The following is a 12528-nucleotide window of genomic DNA, read 5'->3' as shown; positions in this document are numbered from 1 at the left end:
GTCTCCATGTCTCAGAGGAGATCTTGGTTTGAGACCCACACCCCTCCTTTGCCAGCTGGGCGGCTTTGGCCTGGCCACCTCACTTCCCTGAGCCTCTGCTTCCCCATCTGTAAGAGAGCTTCAACAGGGCTGACCTTGGAGAGTGGTAGAAGTCGATCTCCAAAATGCCTGGCGTAGTATCTGGCACATAGAAGGGGTTTCGGAAGCTTTGCCTCTGTTCCCTTCCCTCCCCGCACTGGTACTTACTCTGGATCACAGAAAGGAGAGTCTGACCCACTCCTGGCCCTCAGAAAACTCTCTGAAAGGAAGCCAGGGGGAAGCTCCCCAGGCCTAAGGATAACTCAGAAGGAAGATTCCTGGTGGGGTCTGGCAACTTAGGAAGGCTTCCTGGAGCAGGTGCCCCCCTAAGACTCTTCTAGGGAAGTAGGTACACATTCTGTACTTCTGACAGCCAATGGTTGGTGGGGGAGGCTAGAGGGGTGTCCAGCTTGGGATGAGGTCAAGGCCACAGACTGGCAACCCCCAGGGGCAAATGCAGCTGACAGTAAGCATCTTGGGTGACAAGAGTAGCCCCCACCGGGTCCTAAAAGGATTTGGTTTAAAGTCAGTGCTGACAAACTTAGGCAGGTGGCCTCCAGTGCTCTCTATAACCTCCTCCCGCCAGCTCTCCCTGCTGGACCCAGGGCAGCATCTGAGTCTGGAGACTTGGGTACCAGACAAGTTAGGGGGCTTGTGCTGTGCTGGGTCGGAGCCGGGGAGTGACGTAGTTGCCTTCCTGCAGCTGCCAACGGTTGCCAGGGAAACGGTTGCCAGGGGCTGCTGTCACCTGCGCCCCTTCTCCCGGGCCGGTGGCTGGGGCTTGCAGCCCGTCTTCCCTGGCTGCCCGCTTTGTTTGAAGCTCCAGGGAGGGGGCAGGGGCTGGGGTGGCTCTGCTTGGAAATCCTCCTCACGGAGACTGAGCCACCTCCCCAGCAGGCAGCAGTCTGCAAGGGAGGCCAACCCTTTGCTCTCGCGTTCGCGCTCTTTACGCACTTGCAGTCCACTCGGTGCCACAAAGGCGGAGTTCCAGGTACGATTCTTCCCCTCCTCCTGTCTTCCTTCCATCCCTCTCACTCCTGGTCCTGCTTCCTTCTCCTCCCCCTCCCCTTCCCTTTTCCTTCTTCTCCCTCCCCTCCTTTACCTCCCCCTCCCCTGCTCCTCTCCTCCTCCTTCCCTTCCCCCTCTCTTTCTTCTCTCCCTCCATCCCTCTCCCCCATCTCCCCTTTCTCCCCAACACCTATAGCTGATGGGTGGGGTGGGGGTGGAGCTAGGTGGCACCAGGGACCCTGGGAGAGTCACAGATGCTACGCTAAGAGGGATTCGTCAGTGATTCGAGAGCGGCTCAGGAACAGGGAGGAATGGTTGAGAGTAAGGGCCCCACAACCCTCCCCTCGGTCACTCTCTGGGCTCCACCCCCAATGATTAAAGATAAGCCTCTGAGAGGTGTTGGGAGGCTGTGTCCCTGGCTGGGCTGGCAGGAGCCATGCTCCATGATGGGCATGGGGGTCCCCTGGACCCTCAGGGGAAGGGTGTTCAGCTAACCCCAAGGAAACACGTTTTGGAGCATCTCTTCTGTGAGTTTTAAAGAGAACCCTTTTCTAGCAGTCAGGTAAGGTCAAGGGGAAATGGGCTACAGGAACAAGAGCATCCCTTCTGGAGCCAGGTCCTGGGAGCAGCATCTCGTCTCCACCACTCGCTGGCTATAGGTCTCAGTTTCCTTATTTGTCAAATGAGCGTAATGGTACTTGTCTCTTAAGGTTTGGGGGAGGATGAGGGTTACTTTGGGTAAAGAGCTTAGAATCAAATCTTGCGTTTCCAAAGAACCTGATTCATGTTGCCTTTGTTACGGGAGGTGGCAGGCACACCGCCCTTGAGGTGTGCGAATGGGGGTGGAGGACCCCGCGGTCCTGGGTGGTGCCTGCCGTGGGAGCAGCGAGCTGGATGCGATCCTGGTCTGTGCGTCCGCTGCCCTTCCCCAGAGGGGGCTGGTCCCTCAGCCTTGACCAGGCCCCCAGCCTTGTTGGGGGAGGAGGCTGTGTGTCCCGCTGTCCTCTCAGCCAGGAGCGGGACCGGAGGAAGAGGGAAGAAAGGGAGGGTTGGTGGCTGGCCTTCGAAATGCGAGGGTCCTATACCCCGAAGACGGGCTTTCTGCCAGGCCCAGCCTAGCTGACCTGTAGCCCCCAGAGCAGGGAGGTAGCTGTGCTGACCTCGCAGGCCTGGCCTTGAGCAGTGTGGGAACACAGATGGGGAAGGAACATTTCAGCCAGACAACTGAGGTCTGCCTGTGGTTTGAGAGGGAAGAGAGTCTGGCCAGGAGGAGAGGGGCCCAGCATCTTCTTTGTTCCCTTCTGTCACCTGGGAGGTAAGCCCTGCCCTTCCCTGTAAGCATCCTGAGGGCCTGGGTTATAGAGAAGACTTTGGGGGGTGGGGGTTGGCGGCAGGGACTGGGCTCACAGTCAGCCACTTAACACTGGAGGAAACTGAGGCTCACAGAGGGGACAGGCTGGCTGAAAGTTCCCGGGGCCAGGTGTGGACCTTGCACATCTAACTCCCGCCAACTCTGCTCCGGGAGTCTGCATTCCCTGGGCAGGTGCCGACAGTGTGTGCCCTGGGGTCCTAGAGTCCGGCCTCGACTGCTCCCTGGGGACAGGGCGGCGGGGAGACTTGGCAGGGGGCCGCACAACGTGCCGGCAGCACGGAGCTGGCACCAGGGTCCCTGGACTGCCTTTGGGAAATCCTGGCGCCTGAGCCCAAACCCAGCCTGGGCCAGATCTGGGACTCTTCTGATCTCTTCTCTTCTTTAGGTGGCAGGTCCCTATCATCCATTCTCAAATTATAAGAGGCTTTAATTCTCAGCTTCTAAAAGCTCTGGCATGTTCACTTGTCTCTTTCTTTCTCCCTCTCTGCCCTTCTCTCCCTCCTTCCCTCTCAATTCCAGCCTTTTAAGTGTCACAGCTGCTTGAAGCGAGGCTGAGAGCCCAGCTGGCTGTGGCTGACTTTAATGGAATGGCTAACCTGGGGACCGAGCTGGCAGTGTCCCCTTTCCTCAAGAGCTGCTGCTGCCAGCCTAAGGGAGGTGGGATGGGGCCTCACACACCTCCGGCTCCCTGGGGACCTCTTGCCTGGAAGAGTCAAGGATGCTGATGACTTGCCCTGGGGAACATCACAGCCTGAATGGCTCCCGCAGCCCATCTCAGGCTAGCTAATGGCCTAAGAGGGGAGGGGAAGGGCTGGAGGCTGGAAGGGAGGTTGCTGACAGGTTTCTTATGTGTGTGGAATCAAGATTTTTGAGAGCAACATGTTTCTCATGTTGACAACAGGTGCTCATGCTAAAAAGGATACACCATCACGGTGGGCTGGGAAACTAAGCCCAACCAAGCTCTGTGAATTTTCTTTTTGCAGGACTTATCAGAGCCTTTGATGTGCTAATACATAAGAGCAAACAGGGCCTGCAGCATTTCTCTAACTGTGAACTACCACTTCTTAGAAAGTACTCTGGCAAGTTACTGCTTGGTAAAGATGGGGAGATAGTCTCCTCGAAGGGATAGGACTCTGGAGACCACAATGACAGAAAGCATGGCTTTGGGGTTGGGAGGCCTTGGGTTTGAGACCTGGCTTGGCTGCTTACTTGCTACGTGATCTTAGGCATCACCTAACCTCTTTGAACGTCACTTTCATTATCTTTAAAGTGGGGGTAATGGGGAGACTGGGGGGCTCAGTCGGTTAAGCATCTGACTTTGGCTCAGGTCATGATCTTGCGGTTTGTGGGTCTGAGCCCCACATTGGGCTCGCTGCTGTCAGTACAGGGTCTGCTTGGCATCCTCTGTCCCCCACTCTCTGCCCCTCCCCACTCTCGTGTGCTCTTTCTCTCTCAAAATTAAAGAAACATTAAAAAAGTGGGGGTAATGATAGCACTTGCCTCACAGACTTATGTTGGGGGCTGAGTGATAATTTGCGCAATGCTTTGCACGATGCCAGCACAAATTGAGCACTTGCCAAATGGAGCTGCCGTCCTCCCTGTCCTTGGATTCCGGGGTTCCTCCCCCTGTGCCAGACAGACCCTGTTCAACCCCACCCGCCATGTGGCGTGGGGCCAGAGTGCGGGGGCAGTGGGGAAAGGGAGTAGAGGCCTGAGGCCCAGGGCATGAGATACATCTCAAGGCTGCCGTCAGGGAGGAGGCCTAGTGTGTGGAAAGGCTCGGAGGAGGGAACCCCCAAGCCTGGGCTTGCCTCTGGTCGAGTGGCAACTCTCTGTTGGACCCCCTGAGGCCTCTTAAGTGAGTGTTCTGCTGACAGGCTGCAGGGTGTGTGGCTTTGGTAACTGGCTCTTGGGGAGGAGTCAGTGTCCTTTTACGTGGACAGACCCTTTCCTTCCCCCCTCGCAGGGAACTCTCTGCTTCTCCCCTTCCTCGGTCTCCCCACAGGGCCAGGGCCCACCTGGGCACGTGGAGGGAGTCGTTGCCTAAGGGCTTGGCTGGACCAGAAGCCGCGGGGAGGTGGGGCTGTGGGGCTGGGTGGGCAGGGTCGGCCCTCCGGCAGGTCCGGTGCAAGAAAGCCGGGTTCACCCCAGGCGGTGAGTGGGGCAGTGAGTGGGCACAGCCTTGGCATCCGCCAGCCTCTGGCAGCCAGCAGCTAGCTTCATTTTTACTGTCCTTTATTGTAGAGGAATTCCTGACACCTGAAGTCACTGTTCCTCCCAGCCATCCCAGAACACCCTTCCAGGGTGATCCTCCGGCCTAGGTGGTCCCCTAGCTTGAGCACAGCCGCCTGTTTCCAGTTCCCAGTTGGGGAACAGGAGCAGAGGGAGGAGACAGTGAGCCCCGGCAGAGTCTGGAGGGCTGGGCGAGGAGGGGACTGTGGCCCTGGGTCCCACTCAGGACTCCGGGGACTCGCCCTTTGATTTGTTGGATACATGGTGTTTCTAAGTAAGATTTACTTTTTAATGATTTTTTTAAATGTTTATTTATGAGAGGTGGGGGGAGCGGCAGAGAGAGAGGGAGACACAGAATCCGAAGCGGGCTCCAGGCTCCGAGCTGTCAGCACAGAGTCCAGCATGGGGCTCGAACCCTCGAACCACGAGGTCATGATGGCCCGAGCCGAAGTTGGATGCTTAACTGAGCCACCCTGGTGCCCCAGTAAGATTTACTTTAATCAAGTAATTTGGAAAGCACCAGTGGAGGGTCTTCAGCCCCCCCAGCCCACCCCCCACAGAGGAAACACCTGCAGGCGTCTGCTCTCTGTTCTGTTCTAACTGCCTTCCCGGCTGCCCTTTGAGGTCTGAGCAGCCCTCCGTTCCTCCCCCACAGAGCTGACCTGCCCCCACTCCCAGCCGCCCCCACTCCCAGCCGTCTTCGGCTTTCTCCTTGCTGCTCTGCCTACTTGCACTCGGTGTGTGCACACGCATTCGCATTCGCATGCATGCTTACACTCGCAAGGTTTCATGCTCACCCACCCTCTCCTTTTCCCTGTCCTGGGTCAAATCCTTCTTTCCTAAGCCCCCTGCACGGGGCTCAGGGGGGTAGCCCGAAGCACCATGCTGCCCCCCACCTACTGGAGAGCATCTAAGGATCCAGGCTGGAGCTGGAAAGCCGAGCTGGGTCCTCTCCCTTCTGTCCCACCCCCAAGGAGGGCCAGACGGGGCTCACGCCCGAAAACCCACTCCAGCGCTCCCCTTCCACCCATGCCCTCCTGCTCCCTTCTGTCCTTTGGGAGGCCCCTTCCAGGTTCCTGGCACCCTGCTAAACGCCAGGTGAACCGCAGAGGAACACGACATGTCCTTGCCCCCAGCCCAGCCATTGCCACTCAGTGCTGAGTGATCTGGGGCTGGGCCCCTGTTGTCTCTGACTTTCTCTGTAAAACACGGTTACCATTAGCCCAGGCTTGTCACCCATGATTCCAAGCCCTCGGAGTCTCAATCCATGGGATGCTTGTTAAAGCCAGACTCCCCACTCCCACCCCGGACCTGCTGCCTCTGATCCTCAGAGTGCAGAGCGTGTGAAATGCATTTTAGTGAACTCCCTGGCATGATTCTGGCCCTCGGGTGAGTCTGGGCGCCTCTGGAATGAAGTCTTGGGGCAGTGGGGACCATATAGAATGGAGGGCTCCCCCTCCCCCCAGGAACACATAGTTAATTCTGATCGGGACTGGGCGGTTGGGGAACACTTCATGGGGAGGGTGTGTCTTAACTGAGTCCCAGTAGGTGGGTTGGGTCGTCCTAGGGATGGGGCAGGCATTCCTGGTAAAGGGTCAGTCTGGAGGTGGCACCGAGGTGTTTGCGGTCATCAGGGTGTGTGACGGGAAGGAGGAAAGCAGTGGGGGAGCAGGTCTGGGCATCAGCCCAGCCGGATATGTTGGAGAGGTGCCTGCCCAGGAAGGGTTAACCCCAAGCCCGATCAGGTCCTGTCCACTCAGCTTCCACCTCCATCCTCCGAGGAAATGGGTTTTCCAGGAGCCTGGACTGGGCCAGTGGTGACTCGTGGTTCTACATGGATGGCAGAGGAAGTGACTCAGGCCCCGGGGGGGAGAAAGTGAGCCACGGGTCCCCTGCCCGCTGCCCCCTCCCGCATTGTGAGGATGGGCAGGGCTGGGCCTGAGCTGGAGCCAGGCCTCTTCTCTTGGGGCCAGCAGGGCCCGGGGGTGGGGGTGGGGGAAGTGTCAACTTAGACGAGCCATGGCCACCCTCCACTAGTGTCCTTGGGCACCTTGGGGACCCTGTGATGCTAACCCATTGTGTTAAGCTGGGCTGGACCGTTCTGTTCTCTGCGTGTGTTTACGGAAGGCCTGAAGTCAAGGGCAGCTGCTCCAGAGGGGGGGGAGGTCTCTCCTGAGGTTTGGCCCCCAAACCCCCTCTCCCAGGCTGGAATTGTCTGCACTGCCGGTGGTCTTGGCCACCCCCCTCATTTTTCTCTCCTTTTTTGAAGTGGGGGGGGGATCTCCCAAAGCCAGGGGAGCACGTATCTCTAGGACCTCTGCCCGTACCACTTCTGCAAGGAGCCCTCCAGAGCGAGACCCAGGCCTGTATCTTGGCTCCACCTGGAGTGACCTTGGATCGGATGGCCCTTCCCTAGCCTCAGTTTCCTGGTCTGTAGAACGGCCAAACGGTAGGACCAATATGACACAGCAGCTCTGGGATTTCACGTGACAGCGCAGGTGACCCCACCGCAGAGATCGGCGTGGTGCTGCTGCTGGGATAGCCCCCCTCGGCTCCCCAGTCCTGGCCCAGTGCTGCGTGAGGTTTCACGGGGGTCTTGCCTGCGGGCCGATGGTGGTTTGAGGAGTACTTGGTAGCCAAACTCTGTCCCGCTCTGCCGGTCCACAGCTCCCAAGGCCAGGGACGAGGTTCTGTCCACATGGTCTGTGTAGAGGTCCACGTAGGGGCCGCTGGTTGCTGAGTCTGGGGTTCAGCCTCCAAAGCACAGGATCCCTCCCTCCGGGTTGAGCCAAGTGGGGGGCACCCAGGGTGGTGACTAGGGCATTCTGCAGCCCCACGGGAGGTGCTGGGAGAGTGTGGCCCCCATCGAGGATGCTGATGTGGGCTGCGTGGGGTGGCGGGTGTGTGTACAGGGGGAAGACGGTGGAGAGCCCCCCTGCCCATGGGCAGCGGGGGGAGCGAGGGAGGAGGGTGTGATGAGATGGGCAGTGGCGGGGTTCTCTGTTGCGTGAAGTGGGGATGGGAAGGTGCTAAGTGAACAAGCTGGGCAGGTTGTTCTTCTCATTGTCCCCAGTACCACTCTCCTGTCTCCTATCTTCTGTTCTGTGAACAGCCTCGGGTCCAGGCTACAAGGGTGGGGTTTCAGTCTCCCCATTGCACTCCCGGATGGGAAGTTTCATGCTCTAAGAATTTCCTGTCAAGGTGCTCTGGAGGCTGAGCTGGCCAGGGCCACAAGGCAGGGGGCATGGAGGGAGGGAGGAGTGGGAGGAAGGCCGGGGGTTGACTTAGGGTCAGGCGTTAGCTGGTCAGAAAGCACACAGAGTTATTTATCTGACACCCATGGCGCCTACCACATGCAGGGTCCTGTTCTAAGTCCTTTACAAGCATCAGTTCATTTGCAGGAGGCCCAGAGAGGGAGAGTAAGTAGCCCGAGGGCATACAGCAAGTGAGCAGGAAAACTGGAAGTCGAACGCAGACAGTCTGGCTCCAGAGCCCTCTCCACTGCCTGAGAGTGCGTTAAAGGAAGCCAGGCAGACCCTCCCACTCAAATCCCCAAAATGTCCGTGGGGACAACGTTGTCCATTTTGGAGTGGCTGTTGCAACAGCTAAGATGGAGTGGAGACGAGCCCGGAAGTGTCAGGGTCGTGCAGCTGGGCCTGTATCTGTGTGTGAGTCCCTTCCATGGTACTCGTGGGGGTGCGGCCTCGCTCATGCCCCTCCAGTGACTAGAAGTTCTCTTCTTCGTCTTGGCCTTTTTGCTCTTGAAGCTCAATCTGGGAGGGTTGATGCAATGTGGATGATTCTGCGCTGTCCTGGGCCCTCGTCTACCAGTAGTGGGAGCTCACTCTGAACAGTCAGCCGGCCAAAGAGAGACATGGATTTTGGCGAGCCCCATCCTTGCTTGCTGGGTCATGTCAGGAAGCCATTAGCCCTCTCTGGGCCTTGAATCCGAATACCATAACATGGAGATTTGGACCAAATTCGCAAGTGATCTGTCAGCTACGAGTTCACAAGTATAGAGCCGTGGCCACTGTGAGGGGGGCTGCCTGGAGGAGGTGATGTTTGGATCAGGGATCAGAGGTAGACAGCAACAGGGACTGGCAGAAAAGAAAGGGGTCCGGACATGCTGCTGTCTCCGGATGCTGGGTTTCCTCCTGCTGGCCTGAGGTGACAGGAGGCAGTTTCGAAAGGAGGCAAAATGCTCAGAGAGAACACAAGGTGAAATCTAAAAAATCACAACGTGGGTAGCAGTGGCCTTTCCCTAAAACACTTTCATATGTGTTAAAAAGAACATTGTTTTTAAAAAGTTTATTTATTTTGAGAGGGGTGCACGCCTGCACACAAGCCGGGAAAGGGCAGAGAGAGGGAGAGAGAATCCCAAGCAGGCTCCGCGCTATCAGCACAGAGCCCTACGCGGGGCTCGAACTATGAGATCTTGACCTGAGCCAAGTCAAGAGTCAGACGCTGAACCAACTGAGCCACCCAGGAGCCCCTCATATGCTTCTTCTGAGGGGTCCTGTGATGCCACTGAGGCAAATAATGACACGGTCTGAACTGACAAGGTCTAAAAAATTGGGGTTCCCTTTATGCATGGTGGGACATAGGAGCCTGGCTGTAGTTTCAGGGGGCCAGGTTAGTTCAAGGAAGGAGACAATGAGCTCCTGCTGGGGCCACCTGTCCCTCGAATGCTACCCTCAAATATTCTGTCTGAAAGCCACCTCATCCTGGAAGCCCCCCTTGGCTTCCCCTGAACTTAGACTCCTTGGGTGCACCCAGTTTTCTAGGCTTCCCTTTGTCTGGCTTGTGACGGATGATTGTATCTGCAGCCACAGCCATATGCAGGTACCCATGCAATGAAGATGCCTGTCTGTGTCTGTCAGCTCCCAGCTCAGTCACAGGGCCGGCTGGCAGTGGTGAGCACCAAGCCGCCTGGCATCTCTCTGAGTGCCAGGCGTGCAGGTTCCCTGCCAGGCCCCACAGTCCCGACCGGGTGAGGAAAGCCCTGGCCTCTGGGTAATCTTGGCCAGGTCGTTTAACCCCTTGGGCTTCAGATTCCCTGTCTGTGAAATGGGCCAAGAACGGGGCCCACTCCACGGGTTGAAGCGAGGATTAATACAGGCACAGAGGTGCGGTGGGAGAGCACAGGCTGGCAGATTGGCTCTCGGCCAATAGAGATCCTGGGGATTCCGAGGGCCCACTCCACGCTGGGCTGGAGTTGCGGGGGAGCTGGGCCGTACTGTCAGACTGAAGGCGCTTCGGCATTTCCAGCTGTGGGGGAGGGGGTGCGGGGGAGGGCTGGGACCTGGCTCCCCCCGGTGGTCATGACAGGAAGCACCCTTTTCCTCTGTTCCCTGCAGAGGGCGCTGTGGGTGCACTGATGCTTCACTCCATTTCCCTCACCCCTCCAACCGCCCGGCCTTTGTCCCACAAGCTCAGTGTACTCGGCCCTGTCGGTAGAGATGGACCAAGGGCTCCCTCGCTAGCGGAGGAGGGGGTACACCATCCGGCACTGCCTGGAGTCAGAGGAGGCCCTGGCCAGTAGTGGGAAGCAAAGGAGGCCAGGACTGACTGTAGAGGGAGGTGAAGAAGGCTTCCTGAAGGAGGTGTCCTCTGAACTGGGTCTTGGGGATGATGATGGTGAGGTTCCTGGAGGAGAAGCCGGAGGGCCCCCTTTCTCCTGCATCTCCCCCAGGCCTGGAGGGGCAGGGTGGTGGGGGTGGTTCCAGGTGGTCCTGGGAAGCCTTTCCCACCAGATTCTGGCCAAGATTACCCATCGCTGCTGGGTCTGGAGGGAAGTCCTATTGGCCCCATTTTCTGTGACTTGCACAGGGTCGTGCAGCAAGTGAGGGGAGGAGCCAGGACTTGAACTCAGCCGGGCTCTGGACAGCTGCCGCCCCTTGATGCTCAGCTTCTGGCAGCTCTGGTGAGGTCCACGGGCTGTATCCACACTTGCTTCCCCACCTCACATCCCACACCCACCCAAGCTACACTGGCTTCCCCCTCTGCAGGGCCGGCCCAACCACCTTGCGGGGCTGGCCCCGGCTAACACTCCTGGCCTCTTTCAGGCGGTGACTTCTCAGGGTGACTTTGGGGAGGAAGATGGCCACCCAAGTGCTACTGCAGACGGCACTGCTCCTGCTGGGTCTGCTCTTCCTGGTTCAAGGTAGGCTATCTTGGAGACGCTGTGGGACCGTTGTGATTTACATTAAAATGCCCCCATGTCTGGGACAGCTGCCAGCATATCCACGAACCCCTTTGGGCAGGCACGGGACTTTAGACACAGTTTAGCAAGTGGACAGTATCTTGCAGAAAAAGGGACCCCTTCTTTCTGGCAGATGCAGCCCCACAGTGCACAGTTTGGGATGGGGAACATGGATTGGGTTTTGGCCCCACTCACTTCTGCAGCCAGAACATCCTTGTGCAGTGCACAGCCTGCACAACTGTCTATGGTAGGCATGGCCTCAGGAAGTATTTTATTGCCATTTTTTTTTTTTTTTTTTTTGCCTTTGGGACACCCGGGTGGCTCAGTTGGTTAAGGTCTGACTCTTGACTTCAGCTCAGGTCATGATCTCACAGTTTGTCAGTTTGAGCCTCATGTCAGGCTCTGTGCCGACAGCTCAGAACCCTCATGGGATCTTCTCCCTCTCCATCTCTCTCTGCCCCTCCTCCTGCTTGTGCTCTCTCACAAAATAAATAAATAAATAAACATTAAAAAATTGTTTTCGCCTTTGAAATTATCATTACTTTTTAGTTCTTTTCATCATTTGTGAGCAGGGCGCATTCACATTTTTGTAGACCTTGGAGGTATAGGCCCATGGAACATGTGTGAGTCCCAGGCACCGGGATCCTGTATTCTGGGCCCAAGGCCTGCCCCCCTCTTCTGCCCCTGGCTGCTCCCTGCCGGAGAGTCCCGTCTATAGTCTTTCCCTCCTCAGGTGCCCGTGGCAGGAGCCCCCGTGAAGACTTCCGTTTCTGTGGCCAGAGGAATCAGACAGAGAAGAGCAGCCTCCATTACAGGCAGACGTCAGACCTGCACATCTCCATCAAGAACTCCGAGGAAGCCCTCACAGTCTACGCCCCCTTCGCGGGAGCCCTCCCGACCTCCCGATTCTTCCCCGACCCCAGGGGCCTCTACCACTTCTGCCTCTACTGGAACCGCCATGCTGGGAGATTTCATCTTCGCTATGGCAAGAACGACTTCCTGCTGAGTGACCAAGCCTCTAGACTCCTGTGCTTCCGGCACCAGAAGGAGAGCCTGGCCCAGGGTCCCCCACTGCTCGCCACCTCTGTCAGCTCCTGGTGGAGCCCCCAGAATACCAGTCTGCCCAGTGCTGCTGGCTTCACCTTCTCCTTCCACGGTAAGGCGACCTCCAGGCAGAAGGAACTGCGCAAAGGCCTGGAGTCTGGGCAGTGGCCTGGGCCGCAGAGCTTAGCTTTGTTCCCGGGCACTGGGGAGCCATTGAAGGTGTCTGAGGAGGGGAGGGGTGTGATCCAAGATGTGCTTCAGGAGGTTTGTGGGAAGGTAGGGGGTGAAGGTAGAGGGGTAAAGTCCCATCCAGAGGCTGCAGGGAAGGTCCAGGCGAAGGAAGATGAGGCTTGACCAGGGTGGGAGCAGAGAGAACGGAAAGACAGGACCGGGTGTCAGGAGCCAGAGGCCACACAGGCCCCCCCCCCCGCCCCAAGAACCCTCCTGGGATGGGCCCTCTCGGCCCAGGTGTGTAGGCAGAAGGACACCTGGGTAGCTGTGTCCCAGCCTACCCTGCTGGGGCTGGAGTTGCGGGAAGGCTCCATGTGGCAGAGCCCCCATCTGGCTGGCTTCTGGGTGACCTTGGGGGACT

The 12528-nt window shown here is 57.9% G+C and overlaps 1 protein-coding gene across 9 annotated transcripts in view; it reads left to right on the top strand.

Moving 5' to 3' along the window:
* Nucleotides 1-12528, top strand: part of ADGRG1 (adhesion G protein-coupled receptor G1) — a 39280-nt gene that overhangs the window by 16848 nt on the left and 9904 nt on the right. For 3 of the 9 annotated variants that reach the window (XM_047835965.1, XM_047835963.1, XM_047835966.1), the window contains exons 2-3: nt 10756-10853; nt 11611-12048. In XM_047835965.1, coding sequence (XP_047691921.1) covers nt 10790-10853; nt 11611-12048 — 502 coding nt within the window. In that variant the 5' untranslated portion in view covers nt 10756-10789. Of the gene's footprint in view, nt 1-2380; nt 2402-10519; nt 10614-10755; nt 10854-11610; nt 12049-12528 lie in introns of those variants that run through there. The other 6 variants (XM_047835964.1, XM_047835962.1, XM_047835969.1 and 3 more) reach the window with 4 other exon arrangements.

This window comes from Prionailurus viverrinus, chromosome E2 (genome assembly GCF_022837055.1).
Source record: "Prionailurus viverrinus isolate Anna chromosome E2, UM_Priviv_1.0, whole genome shotgun sequence".
NCBI classification, from domain to species: domain Eukaryota; kingdom Metazoa; phylum Chordata; class Mammalia; order Carnivora; family Felidae; genus Prionailurus; species Prionailurus viverrinus.
This window is presented reverse-complemented; position numbering and strand designations above follow the sequence as displayed.